Below are 20,327 nucleotides of genomic sequence, written 5' to 3'. Positions count from 1 at the left end.
TCCGTCTGTGAATAGTTCCCAATCAGGGTCCGGTAATGGTTCATCTTTTAAGTCCTTGCGACTAGCGTAAACCTGTTCAATCACTTCGACACAGTCGTGCTCCAATTTCCCTTCCTCCTGAGTAGACAATAAAAATTCTGCCGGGTTAAGGTGGTTGGTTAGCTTTAGTTCGATATCGTCCTGCTCCCTTAGCAGGGCCTGATATTGGAGCATACGACTTGAGGAGAGCCAATGTCCCCCCTTTTGTTCCAACACAGTAATCACCATGTGGGGCACATAGACTGTCATATGTTTTCCCAAAGTCAATTTGCGAGCTTCCTGTATCAGTATCACGGTAGCTGCTACCGCCCTCAAGCACCCCGGCCAACCACTACTCACTGCATCCAGCTGTTTAGAGAAATACCCCACTGGCCTCTTCCACGACCCCAGTTTCTGGGTGAGGACTCCCAACGCCAGCTGCTGTTTCTCATGCACATATAATTGAAAATCCTTGGTCAGGTCGGGCAGTCCCAAGGCCGACGCTTCCTTAAGGGCTTGTTTCAATTCTTGAAACGCTTTTTCTTCTGCTGGCTCCCATGTAAACACCTGCTTCTTTACAGCCTCATACAATGGTTTAGCCATTAGTCCATAGTTAGGGATCCACAGCCGGCACCATCCAGTCATTCCTAGGAAAGATCTTAACTCATGGTGATTACGAGGCACTGGAATGTCACAGATTGCTTTTATGCGGTTCGTTCCCAATCTAGTACCCCTTGGGAAATTTCACAACCCAGGTAGATAACTTTCTGTTTTACCAACTGTGCCTTTTCCCTAGAAACTCGGTATCCCGCTTGCCCCAACATGTTCAATAGATCAATAGTCAGTTTACAACAGAGTTCTCGTTCTGTAGCTCCCAGGAATATATCGTCTGTGTATTGTAGAATTACATATGAAAAAGGTGAATCTTTTACCTGGGTAGTTCTCCATTCTTCCAATTCTTTGGCTAGCTGATTACCAAATATAGTAGGTGACGATTTGAATCCTTGAGGCAGTCTGGTCCAAGCCAGTTGGCACTTCCGTCCCGTGTCTGGATTTTCCCATTCGAATGCAAAGATGTGCTGAGTCTCAAGTGCCAGGGGTATGCAGAAAAAGGCGTCTTTCAAGTCAATTACAGTAAACCACTGAAATTTCTCAGAGACAGATGTTAACAGCATATACGGACTAGCTACCACAGGATATATATCTTTAGTGATTGCGTTAACTGCCCTTAAATCCTGCACCAGTCTGTATTTTCCATTTGGCTTCACTATTGGAAAAATAGGGGTATTATATTCTGATTCACATTCCCTTAATATTCCCAATTTCACAAACTGATCAATCATTGGAGCTATTCCCTTTCTTGCTTCAAGCCTTATTGGGTATTGTTTCACCCTTACCGGTTGCGCTCCTTCCTTCAGTTTTACTACTACCGGCTCAGCCGCTTTCGATTTACCAGGGATCCCGTCTCCCACACCCACGGAGCCACAGCCTGCTCTGTCACCTCTGGTATCGTCTCTGGTTCTACCTCCTTAATCATAAACATTTTGCTAAGTTTTCTTCTGGTATTTCCAATTTTACCCTATCCTTATCAAATATTATTCTTGCTTGTAAAACCGAAAGCAAATCTCTTCCAAGTAGTGACTCTGGGCTGTTCGGCATATATAAAAATTGATGATCAAATTCCTTCCCCCCAAATTTAATATCAAGCGGCCGCAGGAATGTCTTTTCCTCCCCTTCCAACTTTTGCAACTTCTTCCTAATATCCTCCTGTGATTGTCCCATAAATATCAAGGCCAGCTGAAGTTTACCAGATTCTGACTCTACATCCAAGTTAGTATATTTTCGAGCAGTATCCTTCAACCTTTCCAAAAAGTGCCGACGGAGATTCCCCCTTCTCCTGTCTCACCGAGTATAGCTTTGACCAATTCAAAGTTTTAGGAATACCATCACGAATTCCTTCAACCAACATCATCAAATCATCAAATCGCTAGGTGAAAACGGGACCTTAACTATAACCCTTTCACTATCTGCCCCCACCGCCTCCCGTAGAGGTGCCGTCAATTTAGGTCGCACGTCCCCCTCCTTCCCCTTTTGCCTTCCCCAGCGTGTGCGTCCAGCTAATGGGGTTCTTTGTACATCACCCCTATTATCTAGCTCCGACTCTTCGTCTGAAGAGGGGGGAGCAGAGGTCTTTTCTTATTTTAAGGCTTTCAAGAGAGGGACACGGAGGTGCACTAGGGGAGACCAACAACGACACATCGTCCTCCGGGGGCTCAATAAAGCGCAACTTTCGCTCTTTACGACCCACACATTCATTATTAATAGTTTCCAAAACCAGCATACCACATTCTTTTAACCATTCAGTTTTTCCTTTTAAATGATAGTCATTGTACCATTCCATGGCCATTGCATTCCCCCGTTTTATATTCTGGCCAAACATGATTACAGTAATCAATCAAGTTCTTTTTCTTCATAGTTTGTTCAAAATTCCCCGTTTTCCAGTGCTTCAACAAACACCCGAGGGGGGAATCCTCAGGAATATCCTTATTGTTAGAAGACATTATCCCACAGCTCCTGAATGACAACATATATAACAGAAACACGTACGACGCTGCGACTAACCACCAACCTATATCCCCAACTTGCCAATTCTAGTCGCTATCGAATGGCAAGTACCGGACCTGCACGAATTCTATGTACGTGTCTTACGGCCGGTGCCCAGGCTTCCAATACCAACCAACCAATCTTACCACTCCCTTTCAGAATAAAGCCACCCCCCTTTCAAAATAAAGCACCTTCGGGCTCACCTCTATGTAGTTGTCCGACGGGCGCGGGGCCGGGCACGAACTGATGACTCCCCGAGGAAAATTCTCGGTGCCGGCTTGGAGTGGATCAGGACGCGAACCGCCCCAGCAGCCCTCGGAGCCCCACGCTGGGCGCCAGAAAACTGTTGCCCGTTCACAGAAACACAAACCGACAGAGTATCAGTTTATGCGGTGCTTTATTTGCTGGGCCCGGGAAACCTGGGGACTATTGTCCTAAGCCAGGGTTCCAACGAGCCATTCTTGAAGACAGCTTTTATACTTTTTCTACAGCGTTGTACGTGCACAAAGACACACGGTCTCGTTCATAAATCAGTTACATAGGTTATATGTATACAATTGATGTCCGTCTCCAAGGGTTAAAAATCTACCACGCTCGTCTAACACAGGATTCTGGTTAATTAGGCCCCCATCACCAAACCTTTTACATATGTTGATTCTAATCTTATCTTTAAGCAACAGTTTGTTTTCTTCCTCAGGTTCTATTTACTTCACTGATCGCTTTAATTATTGTCCTGCTGTTCCTAGCAAGTTCCCAATAGTTTCTGGGCCCCCACTACTGTTTCAAGTTACCTCACCACAGGCCCAGTTAAACCCCGTAAACCTTAGCATAACTACTTCCACAATTAGATTTACAAATATATTTGTAACACTGTGAGATTGGGTCTTCACACCAATGACTCAGGTGTGATAACTCCCCCCCAAGGAGGCATTAGCACCTTAACACCCAGCCTGAGGGGTCATGTCTGCTAATGGGCCATTAAAGATTACGGGAATATTCCATGACTCATAGAGTAAATCACCCATTGCTAAACTTCTGGCCCTGGGGAAGATATTGGGCATTCCCACTTGAACCTAACCATATATAATCTTGGGATTTCGGGACTTCTGGTACCACTCGTTGGATCCAGAGGAGGACCACAATCTTGACAGAATGTGGCCATCATCCTCACCAAGAAGTTTTCCTTTTCTTTTACTTTGGACGTTGGGGGACCACGTGGCACTCAGCACAGGGGCTGACAAACACCATTCTGCTCGTGCCTCAAGGTGCTGGGTTATACCTCTGGGGTTTGTGGGTTAAAACCAATTTTTCCTGTATAATTTTACTGTAATCTTTTAATTAAATTGTAACTGTGACTTGTAATCTCTTTTTTACTTGGTTCCATTTCTCCTGCGAGTTTACCTTTAAACCAGCACAGGCGTCCTGTTTTCTCCCGCCTGTCTGGATCCCGCTGGATGGCTGCCTGCCCTCTGCACGCCGACTGCTCCCCGGGCCTCAGGGGAGCCGTGTGTGCGTTCAGGGCCCGCCCAGACCTGGCAGTGTCTCCAGCTGGTGGGACCAAGGCTGGAGTCGCACCAGCTCTGCAAGGCTGTGTGGCCACAGGGCAACCAACATCTGCCAGTGTCGATGGCCTGCAGCAGCACCCGGCGCCGGGCTGGACGGCTGTGCGCAGCACCCATACCCATGGCAGGGTGTCCGAGCCCAGCCGCGGGGACCCACAAGGGGGGTGAGCATCCTCGGCGGGCCCTGCACACTAGAAGGGCAGCGAGCTGAGCGGGTGAGGGCACCACTGCTCGCACTGACCCTGTGAAGATGCACGGCCCAACCGGGGCAGATGCCCGAGGCGCACGGCCCCGCCCCCGCCGGATCGCGGCATCACGGGGCGGGGAGGAGCCGGAGCAGGATTGGGATTAGGAGGGCGGTTCTGGTTCCGGGTCAGTCCCCGCCCGGGCGGGCTCCTCGGGCGGTGCGCGGGGCCGGCGGTCCCGGCCATGCGGAGGCGGCCCGGGCGGCGGTGGCCGCGCAGGGCCCTGCCTGGGCTCTGCCTGGGCTGCGGCGGGGCCCCGTGAGTCGCCGAGGGTAGGGCGGGGTGCCCCCTCTTTCCCGCGCCACCCCCGTCGCCATGTACACCTTCGTGGTGCGGGACGAGGGCAGCAGTGTGTACGCCGAGGTGAGCCGGCTGCTGCTGGCCAGCGGGCAGTGGCGGCGCCTCCGCCGGGACAACCCCCGTTTCAACCTGATGCTGGGCGAGAGGAACCGGCTCCCCTTCGGCAGGCTGGGTAAGGGTCCCCAGGGCGCCTGCAGCCTGTGGCTGTCGCTGTCCCCTCCACTCCCTGGTGAACCGCCGCCGCAGGGCGGAGTCCTCGCCGCAGCCTCCGCTGCAGGCGTAGGCAGGGCGCAGCCTGGCAGAGTTCCCGCGGTTTGGGAGGCGCTGCCCTCGGCCCCTGTCACCGTCTTGTCATTGTGACCGTGCGCACGTCTGGTTCTCACCGGGGTTCGGCGGCCGCCCTGGCCTCCATCGCCCAAACAAAGGCCCGGCACTGAGGGGTCTATTCAGCGGCTTCCCGTACATCGGCAGGGCTTTCTGTAGTCCCTGCTGACGCTAGCCAGGACTTCAAGGACTCCCAGGCTCCCGGAGGGTGTTTTCGCCGGTGTCCCCCAAAACATCCCGCTCCCAGCTTGCAGGCTGTGCTGTGGTGAAGCGGGTTTGGGGGGGGGCGGGTTCAGGGATCACCCGGGGCCCCCCTCCTGGTATGTGGCAGACCGTAGGATGGAGGATCCCCCCTGGGTGGAGTCCCCGATTCCCGGACTGCCCTCCTTGTCCTGCAGCAACGCCCTTGGCGCTGTTTGCACCGTTGTGGGGAACTTCAGGCCTGCAGCGGGTTCGGGGGGGGCACGGTGGTGCCAGTGGCATCCCCCTGCCTGGTGCTGAGCAGGGACCTTGCTGAGCTTACATGTTATGGGAGTGTTTCTGCTGTTTGGGACGGGTGAGAGGACAGGTCTAAGCCAGGCACACTCAAAGCCACGCCCCATAGCTAAGGTTGGTGGGAATGTGCCTCTACAGGGCTTAGTGGGCGTGACAGCGCTAGTCCCTGCCTGGACCAGGATATGGGCAATTCTGGAAGCTCTGTGTGTGTATAGACCCCACGCCCACCCCGGCCCACCACCTTTTCCCCTGCTGCTTGACCCCTGCTGTCACACTGCCAGCACACTGGGCCCTGGGAGCTGCCCTGTGCAGGCTTGTCCCGTGGCAGGCAGGGCTGTCAGCATAGCCACGCTGGCCCTCTGCCCCACTGGATGGTGCAGAGCCCAGGAGCAGAGAGGGAGAGTGGCATGCACTACTCACAAGCAGGGAGAGCCAAGCCAGGCACTGGCAGCGTTGCAGGTTGTGGCAGGGAGCAGGAATGCACTGTCATTTTGGCCCTGTGTTTTTCTTCACAGGGTTATTTTGTAGCACTGCTTCTGGTGGTAGAAATGTCAAAGCAGGAGGAATCCACTCACTCCAGCAGCTCTGGGGCAGGCCAGGTTACAGTCATTTTTCTTGTAGTAGAGACCCAGTTCTGACTGCTCTTCCAGATTTGCAAGTCACCAGCTCCAGCACCTCTTCCCTTGTCTATGTATGCATTTGTGAGTGGAAAGTCCCCATCACATGGCGAAGCCACCTAGTCACCTTTCAGCATCAGGGTGTGTGCAGCCGGCAGGGAAACACTGAGAGAGGCTTAAGCTGTGAGGATGCTCACACAGCAAGCAGACTTGTGCTTTAATGTGCCCAGCATGGAGGGCCTGCAAGCATCAGTCCTCATTGCAGAGCAAGTACAGTTCTTTAATGTGAGCGGGCATGCACAGCACATCCAGCCATGGTGGGCTTGTGGCCATCTCTTACTAACCGTTTCCATCCTCCAAAAGTGTCCTGGGGTGATGGAAGGGCTTCAGTGAGCCCTTCAGCTTGTGTTGCTGTAGGATGCCCAAAAACACAAACTATTTCCCAGAGCCAAGACACATATATAACCTGTGGAGTGACACTATACTTTGGCACTGCCTTTAAACCATCGTCCTATAGCAGGAACTGGTTGCCTGATATCAATAGATGTGGACCAAAAATAACATGTTTATTTTGGTATATCTTCCAAAAGCTGTATCTTTTCTGGTTCATCTTCCTGAAGCTGTCCTGCTGAGCAACTGTTGCATCAAAGCTGGTTTTCCTTAGAGCTGTACTCACTGGAAGCAGAATAATTCTGGGTACTGTAGGGATTTGCATTACTCAAGGGTTAAGCTGGATCACTGGGAGAGGAGTAGAAGTGGGGACACTTGATTCACCACTGCTGCTGTCCAACTGCAGAGACCTCCATAGCTCTCACTGATAACCTGATTCTTGAGGGATTGTGCCTTTCATCTGTGAGTGTCTGCACCTAGCAAAAAAAGCAGTTTATGCTAAGGGGAGGGAAAAGAGGAAGAGGCTGTAGAGGCCTCATGTAGCAGAGGATGCTGGACTATGCCCTGCTGGCCACAGGAGGATCGCCACTTTGGTCAGTGCCTTGGTGGCTTTTTATTCCTGCTAAATGTATGGTGCAGACCTCACAACATGCCTTCCCATTTCCCTTTCTGCCTTGTGGTCCGTCTTTGCTGGTCATGAGACTCTACATTGCAGTCCACTGTTCCATGGTTGATGCTCAGGAAATCAATGAGGATGTGTTTCCCCAAGATAAACTGGAAACAAAAGAAAATTTGAGGTTATTTTTACTGTTTTCTTTCAGTAAATTAGTACCTGTCCATGCTGCCTGCACACTGAAGTGCCCGAAGTTACAGATCTTTTCTGTGGGATGGTTTTCAACTATCTTATATTTAAAGATTTGTGAATAAAAAAATGACCCAGCTCAGAGACATGACTTTGGCGTTGAAGATACATACTCACTCCCCATGATCTTGCACCTGCCTGGTCTTGTTTACCCAGGCCTTTTTTCCCAGGCAAACACCAAGGAGGATAACTAAAACTCTGAATCCTTTTTCATTGTTAAAATCCACTCACAAGTATTTTTTTTTTGAAAGAGGGTGAAGATGGAAGTAACTCTTATGCTTGGGGGATCCCCCTTCTCCAAGGTCATTTCAAACCACAGCAGTTTTCCATTGTGTTTTCCCTGTTGACACTCTCATCACTTGCTGTCACGAGTGCCCCAGGTACTGCCCTAGGCATCACTCACCTCTTGCACATTCGTGTTCTTCTGCACTGTTTGTGTGGGAGAGGCTGTGTAGTGTTACCCTTCAGACACCTGCTGCCATCATGTCCTCCCCAGAGAGCTTCCATCTGAGCACAAAGTGTTTGTGTAATGTGAACAGGTGAAAGAAGGCAGGCTGTGGTGTGGACTGCAGTATTGGTAAAGGAGGTACCTACCTGTTTGGCACTCTGTGTGGCACTGATGAGGCAACAGCTGGATACTGGGACCGTTTGGGGACTTTCCAGTACAAGAAAGACATAGACACCCTACAGTGACTCTAACAGGGGCCATCAGGATAGGCAAGGGGACACAGGATGGCAACAAAACACTGGGACAAGGACTTACAGAAGCAGTAGGATCTTCATCCTTAGAGATACTCAGACATTGACTGAACAAGAAGTTTGAGCAGAGACTCCCAGAGGTTCCTTGCCACGCCAGCTGTCCAACAGGTCTTGCTGCAAACTGCTAGAGGGAAGGAATACTCCAAGTCTTTAAATGTTTCCCTGTGTTTTGTGATACCAGGTCCAAGAGGGAATCCTGCTGTATGTGACAAAAGAGGCCCTTTGCTAATATGTGATCTTTGTATCATGGTGTGCATTCCTGCATCCTCCATCTTTGTTTCACAGTAACTGAAATCTTGTTTTTTAAAAACTGCTACCAACAAATAGAGAACATTTTTGGGTGGTGCTGCCAGTTCTCAATGTGAATTAGGAAATACTTATTTTTCTTTGCAAAATAGACATGTCAGATTAAAATCAAATGGGTAACTGCATGGGTTTTTTTCAACTAAAAGAAGAGAACCACAGGAGCCAGTACCAACTTACAATCTGTTTCTATAATGCAGAGCAAGGAAACAGCCTCCTTTTTTTTTCCCCACTGCACAGGTCCTTTGCACCAAAGGAGCTGTTTTCCCTTTATTAATTGAGAAGTTTGTCTGACCTCTTTGTTTCCCTTTCTTAGGGCATGAACCCGGACTTGTTCAGCTGGTGAATTACTACAGGGGAGCAGACAAGCTGTGCCGCAAAGCATCTCTGGTGAAGTAAGAAATTCACTGAAATGTTACATGGGCTTGGCAGAAGTTTTTCTTCTAACCCTTGTTGAGTCTTGAACCTGTTTGGAGGGTATTTCAAAGAGTGGCTGTCCTGGTAGTTTCCTAGCATGTGCTGTCTTCAGACTCCTGTGCTGGTCTCTAGAGCTATCTGTGTGCACAAGGACATCTTTGTAACTTCAGGGAAAATGCCATTTCCGCTGAGTTGTATCTGCTTGAAACCATAGAGTGTATTGAATCATATTAGCGCCAAAGAAAAAGAAACACAAACGTATCTGCTCTTTTTCATTGTAGACATTTAATTAAAACCTACTGCTTTTATTCTCTCTTGCATACAGAGATGAGGCAGTAATATGCTTTTAGCTGATCAGATTCGTTGGTCAGACAAGTGCTTGGAGACATCACCAGGAATTGCTCTGAGAGTTATTTCTGCCTGACCTGCCATGCCAGGATCTCCTGGAGAAATGTGGATGAGCTTTCATTGTAGATAACCCTCATCCCTGTGCAAACTCTGTAGCAATCAGGGCATCTTCATATCAGAGCTCTTGGTCTCCTTTACCATTTGATTCCACGGTAGAGTTTGTGCTGCCTCTCACTGATGCAGTTCTGCATACTGTATGTGCTGATCCAAGGCCTCTCCTTCCCCTGCAAGCAACCTGTTCCCAGTTGCTTCCTTGGTAGTGGTGATGGTGTTTGTCAGAAACTGACAAAGTATTTTTTAAACAAGCACCCACGGTGCATTTTGGCTGGATTTCCCTTTGGCCGGTTATCTGCAGGCAGTGCTGAAAGCACTTGCACACCTATTTTTATCTCCTGAAGCCTGGCTGAGCTTTCTAACTGTAGGATCAATGATGCATCAAGCTACTTACGAACCTAAAGACAAATGACATTCCTCAGGCTCCCAGGGTGTCACTGACTGATGCCTTTTCAACTGAAAAGCACAAATGCACAAAGAGAGTCAGCGTGTCATGAGCTCTGCTTTTGCTTAAGGCCAAAGCATGAGCATTCAGAGAGGCAGGCAACTCCTTTGACTGTGAAAGGAAACAGGCCTTGGCTCTGCTAACAGGAGTTTGCTGGCATCTCCAGACTTTACTGGTAGAAGCGATATGCCAGAGAGATTGGAGACTGCATAGTGCCAAGGGGGACCCCAGATACCTTGGAATGTGAAACATGTAGTTGTGTCCTTGCTCTCAGTGGGTTCCCAGTGGTCTTCAGATCAGTGGGAATGGGATTAAGGGCTGAGCACCAGTGCAGAGAGCATTACTGCTCTGGCTTCCCTTTTGCCGGTTGTGACCACAGTATCCTTCCTGCGCTGATCTGTGTTAGGAAATATATCTCCTCAATTCTGTTGTGCAGAGATGATACAGGGAATGCACCACAAGCTCTAGTTACATGGAAACTTCTCAGCTGTTAGTTTCATGATATGAGTAAAATATTTAATGAAAGCCTGCAGGTTCTGGTTCAGAGAGTAGTGCTGGCTGTGGGTTGGGGTTGCTATGGTACCTTTAGGAAACCTGTAATTTTGAGAGTCTAAGAAAAACATAATTTAGCACAGATTATCTGTAAAATGCTATTCATAATCTAGCAAGGGAACCCAGTCAATTATGATTTTTCCTTATTAGATGATCCCATGCACGTGGGAACACTGGAGATTAACAACCTGTCTCTCTTCACCTAGGCTAATCAAGACAAGCCCTGAGCTATCAGAGTCCTGCACGTGGTTCCCTGAGTCATATGTGATTTACCCAACAAACTTGAAGACTCCTGTGGCCCCAGCACAGAATGGAATTCACCATCTCATAAACAACACAAGGACAGATGAACGGGAAGTCTTCTTGGCAGCTTACAACAGGCGGCGGGAAGGCAAAGAAGGCAATGTATGGATTGCCAAGTCCTCAGCTGGTGCCAAAGGTTCGTTTTCCAGCACCATGAACTGTTCCTTGTTATTCCTTACTCTTTTCATGATCCATAGAGTCACAGGGTTTGGCTGAGCCAAGCTGATACCCAGTCTGCCTGTGATGGGCTTCACCTACCAACACCATGCCAGTCAAGCCAGCATAGGGCTCTCCTTTGTCTGCTTGGTGGCATGGGGCTCCTGACAAGCATTGTAATGTGCACATGCTACCTGGAACATACACAGCAGTGAAAGGGCCTCCATATTTCTACACATGCACTTCAAAATATGGGAGAGTGCTACAGGGAGAAGGCAGTAGGGACCAGCAGGCAAGGGGAGTGTAGCAAGCAGGAGGTAAGAGGGAGGAGAACAGCAGCCTTCAAGGGCAAGGAGCACAACTCCTCATGCTGCAGCTAAGCCTGGCTTCACCTGGGTGGAAATTTGGCTTGTCTTTCAACTAAATTCAGATGCCTGGTGCCAGTGGCCTACCCATGGTCACAGTCAGAGACTGAGAAGTCACAACCTCAGTACAGTGAAATTGTACCCAAGCCTCAGGGGAAGGTACCAGAGCAAAGACAAGCAATTCAGTGTCTGTATGTCCCTTTAATTTGAATAGGGCAGTAAATACCCAAGTGATAATGTGTCCTTCCTTGTTCCAGGGTCATTACATCTCTCGCTCTACAGAAATAGCAAGCTATGAGGTAGCTGGACACAGCCATAGATGGAATGCTTTGATAACTATGTGCTGTTTGTTACGGCATTATCATGGGCACATTATTAAAATGGCTTTACTTAAAAGCTTACCTTGCCACGTGTGCAGCAAAGCCCAGTCTGGCCTTTTCAAAGGGAGCAAGCCCATGTGTATTACTCACTGTTGCAGAGTCACTTTTGATACACTCTTGCAAAAAGAGAATGTGAAAGTCAGAGGTGGCTTCCTTCACTGCTGTGCTCTCTTGGCTGTGTTACCAAGAACTATCAGAAGAGTATGTTTATTTTCATCAGGAATGAAGAAGAGATGAATCCTTTCATTATGCCAATGAGGGAAAAATGTTTCTGTGTGGTAAACTATCTGGCAAAAAAATCAGTCTGAGTAATTGAAAAGACTATTGCTGTGATTTGCTGCAGGATGGAGGTTTAAATTCTCCACATACTTGATGTACAAGTGTGATCCCATCTTTTCTGCACTAAAGCAGAGTAGCTTTTCATATTCATCAGTGTGCTGCTGAGAATTAAAGTAGAAAGCAGACCCTCATGTTAATCTTCCAGAGGGAAGTTTTAAGTGTCGGGGGATCACTTCTGATGAAAAACAAAGCTTGTTGACATTAATTACCAAGGTAGATACAGCTTAGGCACAGCCCCTGACTTGGTACAGGTCTAGCGGAAGCTTAGTCATTCATCAGTAACAGGAAAATTAAAAGTTTAGGATGCCCTGACTTAAAAGTTGAGAGTTTTCAACTGTGGCTGGAGATTTTGGCCTTTTCTTTGAGAGAAAGGACAGCTGCCCCATGTAAGGTGCTTTGCTGCCTCACTGGATTGCTGACTAGGTGCAAAGTTAAGCTAACCTTTCTCTTGATTTCATCTGTCCCGTGCAGAATGGGTGCCTGATGACCTTCCCACTGCAGAGTCTTTACTGGCTTACCCTCCTTCCTCCACTGCACATCCTGAAGTTGTGCCAATGCAAGTTTCTGCCTGGCTCTGCTGTGATCAGGGGACTAAAAAACTCTTGCTCCCCAGCATAAAGTATGGCTGAGAAAGATACTTTGGTGACAGGATGTCCTTTCAGTGGAGGATGTTGGGGTGAATGGGAGATCAGTAGGGCTGAGAAGTTGTGACTCAGGCATGCAGAGCATTGAGCAGTCAGAGTACCTTCAGGGCTGTGTTGACAGCAACCTTCAGAAATCACAGCTAGGAGCATTTTTCCAAGGGATGATCCTATCAAGCTCTGCCTATGCTCCAAACCTGTATTATCCATTTGATGCCCTCTTGAAGAGTGGGGGTTTTTGCACAGTATTTCCTCCAAAACACTCAGCACAAAATTAAGACTAAGTCATCATTTATAGTCCAAAAATGGGCATAGTGCCAGAGAAGTATTTAGATAACTTTAGCTGAGCTAGCTTATCTGTCATGCCACCACGCCATCCATAGATTCTTGCATGTTGCATGGCTTTTTGGGCAAATGAACCATGGTCTGCTTCGGCCCTGAAAAAGCTCCAATAAAGGTAGAAGAATCTTGTACCTAATTTTAACTTCATCTTTCTGTTTCAGGGGAAGGGATCCTGATTTCCTCAGAGGCTACAGAGCTCCTGGACTTCATTGATGAGCAAGGACAAGTGCATGTGATTCAGAAATACCTGGAGAATCCTCTACTTTTAGAGCCAGGGCATCGCAAGTTTGACATCAGGTAACTTTTTCTGCTTTTGTAACGCTGCTTTCCTTTTTTGTGCTATTTCTTTTTCAGCCACTGTTCTTTTGTCTCCCAGGAGCTGGGTTCTTGTGGATCATCAATACAATATCTACCTCTACAGAGAGGGTGTCCTGCGGACCTCTTCCGAACCATATAACAGTGCTAATTTCCAGGACAAAACCTGCCACTTGACCAATCACTGCATTCAGAAGGAATATTCCAAAAACTATGGGCGGTATGAGGAAGGAAATGAAATGTTCTTCGAGGAGTTCAACCAGTATCTGATGGATGCTCTGAACACAACGCTTGAGAATGGCATCTTACTGCAAATCAAACACATAATAAGGTATCCAGCTGCCTGCTGCATAGGAAAACATAGCCCCTTCAGTGGCAGGGAATATGTACAGACAACTGGGGAAGCAGACAAACCAGAAAGGGAAGGGTTTCAATTGCTTAGATTTAAGATAAGGCCATAAATACCCCAGTGTCATTGCTCAATGAAAAGACACCTCCATAGGTGCTGTTTCTTCAGTAGTATGAGTCAATGCGGTTGGAGCAGGATGGAATGATAAGGGAAGAGGGCTAGGAGAGACTGAGATTAATAAAGGTATAAGGTGCAAGAGGGGAAGTGAAGCTTGAGTTAAATCTGTGGGGTCTCGCTGCTTCCCCCACCATCAGCAAGCAGCAGCCCATGGCATTGGTCTAGATCATCTTACTCAGTTCAAGCAGAGCCAGCTCCCTCCTGGGCACAGTGCTGCAGAGAATCAAGGTCTTGACAAAGCATTCCTTCATGAAGGAATTTACTATGCAAGTACCCCATTGCTGTGAATTGCACCAAAAAGACATGACAGAATCTTTGAGGGACTTGAGGGCAAATTAGGATCCAGTGGCAGTTCCTTGGGAACCTGCTGCAGTCCTTTGTGGCTCCAAGCTCTAATTGCACATTCTGTTTTTCAGCTTGCCTGATACAGAAGTGAGGGAGGATGCTGCTCTCCAGCTCTTCAGGGGTTAACGTGTTGGTGTCCCCACATGTATTTTCATAGTTGCAGGACTTCATTTGCAGGGACCTGGTTACCATGGCATATATTGGTTATAGCTTGCTTTCAGGGCAGTCCCTTTCACCTAACTGCTATGCACAATGTCCTCAGAAGCTGCAGTGCAATGGGTGTCCACAGGGCTTGAGTTTCTGTTTTTCCCTTCACAGAAGCTGCCTTATGTGTATAGAGCCTGCAATCAGCACAAAGCATCTTCACTACCAGAGCTTCCAGCTCTTTGGCTTCGACTTCATGGTGGATGAGGAGCTGAAGGTCTGGCTTATAGAAGTCAATGGGGCCCCGGCGTGTGCCCAGTGAGTAATCAGTTCCTGTAACACTCTTGTGATGCCACCATTCACATGCCTTATGCAAAACATGGCTATGTCCCAACTCCAAGTGAAAAAGGTGGAAGAAAGTGAATGACAAGGGAGTTTTTCGGGCTAACCCACACTGGACGCTGCTCTAAGTGCCAGTCAGTTTGAGTTCATTGCTCCTGTCTTTGATATCTCCCAGCTTCTTTCCCATGTTAGATGGGGCACTAACCTTGTTTTTTGAACAAATGTGTTTGAATATAACTTGGGTCATTTTTATTACTATTGGGTTGAAGTTATGCTGCAAATTTAATGCTTTGGGGGTCAGATAGTTTTTCAGTCTCTCTTGTGTAGCCACTGAACACATTAAGCATTAAGGGCAGCAGCTGGAAATAAGTGACTAAATTTGCAGGCAGCAGGACCCCAGAAAACACAGTGGATAGTGCAGACATTGGATCAAAGCTTCTCCTAGCCACAGGAAGGCTGAGACAGCCAAACAGCCCTGGCCATGAACAACTTTGCATAGGCACAGTGGGAGGTGCTGTATTCTGTGATTTAAACTAGTGCAGGAGTCTAGAAATCTTTGCTAAAGGAGCATCTGTATCATATGAAACCCCAGAAAAACAGAACAGGCTGTACATCCATACACTAAAATTTGATCAGATTAGATGTAAATGAAATTAAATTATATTGAATCATCACTAACGGTAGACAAAAAATACAAGTAAAAACTACCAGGCAGCCTGTTCAGCAGCCTTTTCAGGGCTAGGGCTTGGGGAACTTTCCTTATCCAGGATGCCCTGTTCACCATGTACACCATGGTGCAATGCTGCTTTGCACCTCCTTGTGTTGCTGTATGTGTGGAATTTGGCCATTGCTGGCTGGATTTCGATTGCAGCAGTGCCCTGTTTGTTTTTTGCTTTTATAGGCACCTGGGAGATACTGGAAGCAGATGAGGTTTTGGCTAATAGCCAAATTAGGCTTCTCTTCCAGGTTATTCTAGTTTATAGCATAGTTCCCATTTAAAGAGAAAAAAATCGGCTGCTGAAAGCAGTAACATTCCCAGGAGCAAAAAAAACCATCTTACTGTCACATAGCCCCAAAGGCATGGAGTAGAAGACATTGTTAATCTTAGGAATGACAGCTTTGGTACTAAATATGTCCCACATGCCAGCATGTTCAGGGAGGTCACACATGTATTTCCTCCATCAGAAAGTGAATCTATTGTTAACTCATCTCAAAACACCTTGTTTCTCTTCTCCTTAATCCTGCTCTGCATGAGCTGTGCCATGGTGAAACACATCCGACATTTCTGGGGGTCTTGTGAAGCCTCTGTGCCTGGTTACACGCTGATGTGCACAACTTCACCCTGGCACACCATTTCATCAAACCATGAATGCATCACAGCAGTGTCTTTGGGGTACATCCCCATGCGAACAAGGTCTGGTGCAGTAAATCATGACTCCCTGTGTTGGAAGGGGGTACTGAGATGTCTGCCTCTGAGCATCTTGTGGTGACTCAAGTCTGGGGCCTGAGGGCGTGGAAACTCTGCTCAGGAATCTATCCTGGCAGTAAAGATAGATAATGGGTTTTGTGGTCCTGTCTGGCAGGAAACAATATTGGAAGTGGAATCACTGGTGAAAAAGAAGATGGTTGCTGGTGTAAGCAGGGAGGAGATGGAAGAGATCCTGCCCTCCTGTTTGCCACCCTGCAGCATCTTGTAGTGGGAGTAAGATTTTGTAGATCCTGCTAGGAAAATGTATGTCTATGTAAAAAGTCGTTGAGGGTCTGCTGGTTTGTCCTGCCTGGGTATCTGATTCTGTCTCTCTCATCTCTTAGGAAGCTGTACGCAGAGCTCTGCCAAGGAATTGTGGATGTAGCCATCTCTAGCGTTTTCCCCCTCAATGACACTGGGCAGAAGATGAGCCAGTCCTCATCGATCTTCATTAAGCTGTGATGATATCAGGACTGCCACAGCTGTGAACAGGGAGAGACTGCGTCCCTGGGGTCAGCACAGTTTGGTGGCTTCTCCCAGTAACATGCCAAAAAGTGATGGAGACAGGCTTCTTATTTTCTTGGAAACCATAGGGAAAAACAACAAAACAGGCATCCACTCAAAGCTGCAATTAACCAGAGCTGCTCAGATAACTCTACCTGCATTCACCAAAATCCACTTTAGAAACAGCTTCTGTAACTTTGATACCTGAAACAAATCTCTCTGGGACAACAACAAAATAACCTTAAAATGAAACCCCAGCAGGGATACTGTAATGCTGTATTAGCTCCTCCTTTTCTATAGAGATAATATTGTTTTTTAAGGGAATTGAGTGAAGAGAACGATGATTTCCTCCTGCTGTATTTCTTCTTTCCTCACCTATTGCATCTTTAGTGCCTTAGCTCAGCTCCAAGTAGGTGACTTCTTTCCTTTGTTCCTGCTCTGTTACATAGAAAGGAGCAAGCTGTCTTGCATTGCAGGGTGCATAAAACCAGGAATACCAAGAATTCAGTTTCCTTAGGTCATTTTTCAAGCTGGTTGGCTGAACGCCTAGGCATTGGCTGGCAAAAGGGTGCTGAACTGCAGGTGGTGAATTAACCCAAGGAAGGAAGGTGATTTTGTTTATTTACAGCTATCCCTTTCCTACTGAGATTTGAATCAGTGTCTTCTTATCCCAATCAGATGCAGTTGGATTGTTTAAAAGAGGTAGAGAGCCTTCCTCGGAGCTCAGTTGTAGGCTGTAGGATTTCTAGCATCACTTTTGTCCTGAGTGTTTCAAATAGCAGCAGCCTGATCTCAGTTTCTTCTGAGATACTGCAGTGAATTTAGGTTCTTCTCTCAAATTTCACCTTCATGATTTATTTGAGGCTTGAACCTGAAACCTTTCAACCCAAATGGTTTTTATTCTGTTTGATCCAGCCAATTTTTTTCTTCTCCATTTGACAAATAGTGCAATCTTCTGCCCTGAACACAGACCACAACTTGACCTCAGCTAAGGGGAAAGTGGGTAAGGTTTTGTAGACCAGGAGAAAGGTTCCTATTTGCCACACAGTTGGGAAAGCAGGTGTTTTGGAGGGAAGGGGAGGCTAAATTCCTAGAGATCTCTGAATTGTAGAGCTAACATCTGCTTTGAGTATAACCTGAATCCCTGGCATATTACCCACCCACCCTGTGAAGTGTATCTGAATTTTCAGTGTGAGCCTAGTATGTCACTTGTGAGCCAGAGCTCTTTGCAGAGCACGGTGGCACTCATAGTAGCAGCAGGCTTTGGTAGGGGTATTGGGAGCTGTATTCTGCTGCCTCTGGCAGGGAGAGCTGGTTGGCACTGAAATAAACTGGTTCCTGTTGCCCAAAACAAACAAGAAGAGATTGTGAAGGTTACAGGCTGCCTGTGTATAATCGGAAGTGAACTGAGCAATGGGATTTCTGCCTGCCTCAGAAGATCTAGTGTTTTGGTGTACTCATCTCTGCTCATGATGGAGATTTCAGAGTTCTTCATGCCAGCAGGCAATTCTGGCATCTCTCTGTAGGCAGGACTGAAGCATCCAGGCCTCCTTGGAGTGATGCATTTTGATCATGCTGTCACAGGATGGACATTCATTGCAACACGCTCTGAATCCACAAGTGGCCGTGTTTGACACAGGGCCACAAATCCAAGAGGGAACAGAGTGCTTAGGAAAACCCTATGGAAGCATTGCAGAGAGGGCACATCCCAAAGAGCTGCACAAGCACCTCTGAAGCTGTCAGTGCCCTGAAGCCAGCATGGATCTGCCTCTGCAGCATGTGTGGTGGATGCAGAGTGCACTGGTGCACACAGAGAAGTGCCAGGGAGCAGGACCTGTGTGAAAAACGAGCTACAGCTTGGTTCCCCTGCTCTGCAGGTTCTGGCGGGTGGCTTCACTTCTAGTGAGATGCTGAATGCCTGGTCTGGTCTCTCTATTTGGGCTTTATGGGTGTTCAGAAGATGGACCATGAACATGTTGGTTCATGAGATGGGAAGTGCTGGGTGATAAAATGGGGAGAGGGGTGTGGGGGAAGGACTGATTGGGGTTTTTAATTTTATGATAGCACGTAGGTGTCAAAATTTCACTGAAGTGCAAGTAAAATATAGTGGTAACATGCCATGGTAAAATGTAGGCTGTTAAGGGTTGTTAGTCCACTTGCAAAGTTCACCCTGTCTCCATTGGCATTTTCATCTGACCTTATGTGAGCTTAAGAGTTACACCTTGTCCAGCAAAGGGAAGATCTCACACCAATTGCTTTCATCCAGGATGTGGCTGAGGTGACAGCTGGACTCTACAAGCTCCAGGCCAGATGAGCAGAGCATGAAGTGAGAACAGAAAATCTTCCCCATCATGATAAACCAGAAATGCTTATTTTCTGGGGTGCCAGACCCATCCTTCTTTTCCCCTCCAAAGGGAAAGGGAGGTTAACTTATAATAATGCATAGTAACATGAGATTCCTGGCTATGTAGTAGGATAAGAGCAAGAAAACTGTCTGGATACAGGCAAAAGCAGTGGCCCTCACTGGAACAACTGGTGCCACCAGCAGGAGCAGTGACTAGGGACTTTCTGCCTAATTCCAAGGCCTTTCCTTCACCCTTTTTTATCCCAGATTGGTTGTGGCACATCAACAGCTGGCCGTTTTTCTGATCACCTGAAAGTAAGGCTTCAGCTTGGCAGTAGAGCCATGACTACAGGCAGTGCATTTATTCATATCCTGCCATTTCAGCTGTGCTTGGGGAAGATAGTGTTTCAGGAGGACTTGAATCCTTCGTTCACTGAATTTTTCAGGAATAAGCAACAGCCTCTGGAGGAAAATGTGTGTATTTTCCATCTTCTCACAGTGCTCCCCAAAGTAAAGCACAGAAGGTAAATGATAAAGGATGAAGAGCACAGTGCCTAAGGTTTTGCCCAAAATACTAGCTTATGAGGTGGAGTAGGCGTGTCTGTGGCTGAGGCCTGAGCATTTGGGTGAGGTTTGCTGCCCTTGCATTGCAGCCGTGGGTGCACATTGCAAGTGATACTCACAAGCCCCTGTGAGACTTTTGTTTGTTTCTGTTTTAGGAATATACAACAATAAATGTTTTCTAGCTTATTTCAGCTAAAAGGTCAATAGAAAAAGTCTTTCTTTCCTGAGCTTTCAACCAGGATAGTGCTGGGTTTCTAGAAGACATCTACCATACTGAAGAGTGTGTCTAGTCCTACTTGTATCCCTTCATGTTATCTATGAAGGATTTCCGGCCCAGGTGTTCTGGCTGCGTTTTCCAGCAGGGTCTGGTCCCACTGGACTCTGGGTTTCAGGTAACTCCCATGTTGCTTGTTGCATACAACTTAGTCATGATTACCATGAACAGCTATTGTGTTTCTGCTGAAATCTGGTGGCTGGCCACAGTCTATGGAGAATGTTGGACAAGTCTAAGAAAGGCTCAAAAGCTGCTTTTCTTCTAGGTGGCTGTGGCCAGTGCCCTTCAGGACTGCTTGCATGTCCCTGCTCCCAGCATTTGTTCTCCACATGCTGATCTCCCTCAGGAGACCAGTGCTGTGCCATATGTAGGTTCATAATTGTATTCCATTGACAGTGTCTGCTGTGGCAGCCCTTGGGAAACCGTGGTGTTGAGAGGATGGTGGGGTACTTACAACACTGCCAAGCTGGCTGCCTGCCAGGCTCTGGATCACATCCCCAGCTCCTCTGCGATCAGCATGTGCATGTCGGGCTGGCAAGTGCCTGAGTTCGTGGATCTCCCGTGACTCTAGCCACATCTCTCCTAAACCATCATTAAAACATGCAAACCCCACAGCCTGC

At 47.7% G+C, this 20,327-nt stretch overlaps 1 protein-coding gene across 1 annotated transcript; it reads left to right on the top strand.

Annotated features, from left to right (window-relative positions):
* Positions 1-4,544: 4,544 nt before the first annotated feature.
* TTL (tubulin tyrosine ligase) lies at positions 4,545-20,319 on the top strand. Its single transcript, XM_071581942.1, has 7 exons — positions 4,545-4,901; positions 8,796-8,874; positions 10,562-10,794; positions 13,043-13,178; positions 13,258-13,527; positions 14,386-14,529; positions 16,366-20,319. The coding sequence occupies exons 1-7, from the start codon at positions 4,745-4,747 to the stop codon at positions 16,481-16,483; spliced, it is 1,137 nt and encodes a 378-aa protein (XP_071438043.1). The 5' UTR covers positions 4,545-4,744; the 3' UTR covers positions 16,484-20,319.
* The last annotated feature ends 8 nt before the right edge of the window (positions 20,320-20,327 follow it).

The sequence above is a fragment of the Pithys albifrons genome, chromosome 2 (genome assembly GCF_047495875.1).
Source record: "Pithys albifrons albifrons isolate INPA30051 chromosome 2, PitAlb_v1, whole genome shotgun sequence".
Taxonomy (NCBI): domain Eukaryota; kingdom Metazoa; phylum Chordata; class Aves; order Passeriformes; family Thamnophilidae; genus Pithys; species Pithys albifrons.
The sequence above is the reverse complement of the archived record's forward strand: the minus strand, read 5'-3'. Positions and strand labels throughout refer to the sequence as shown.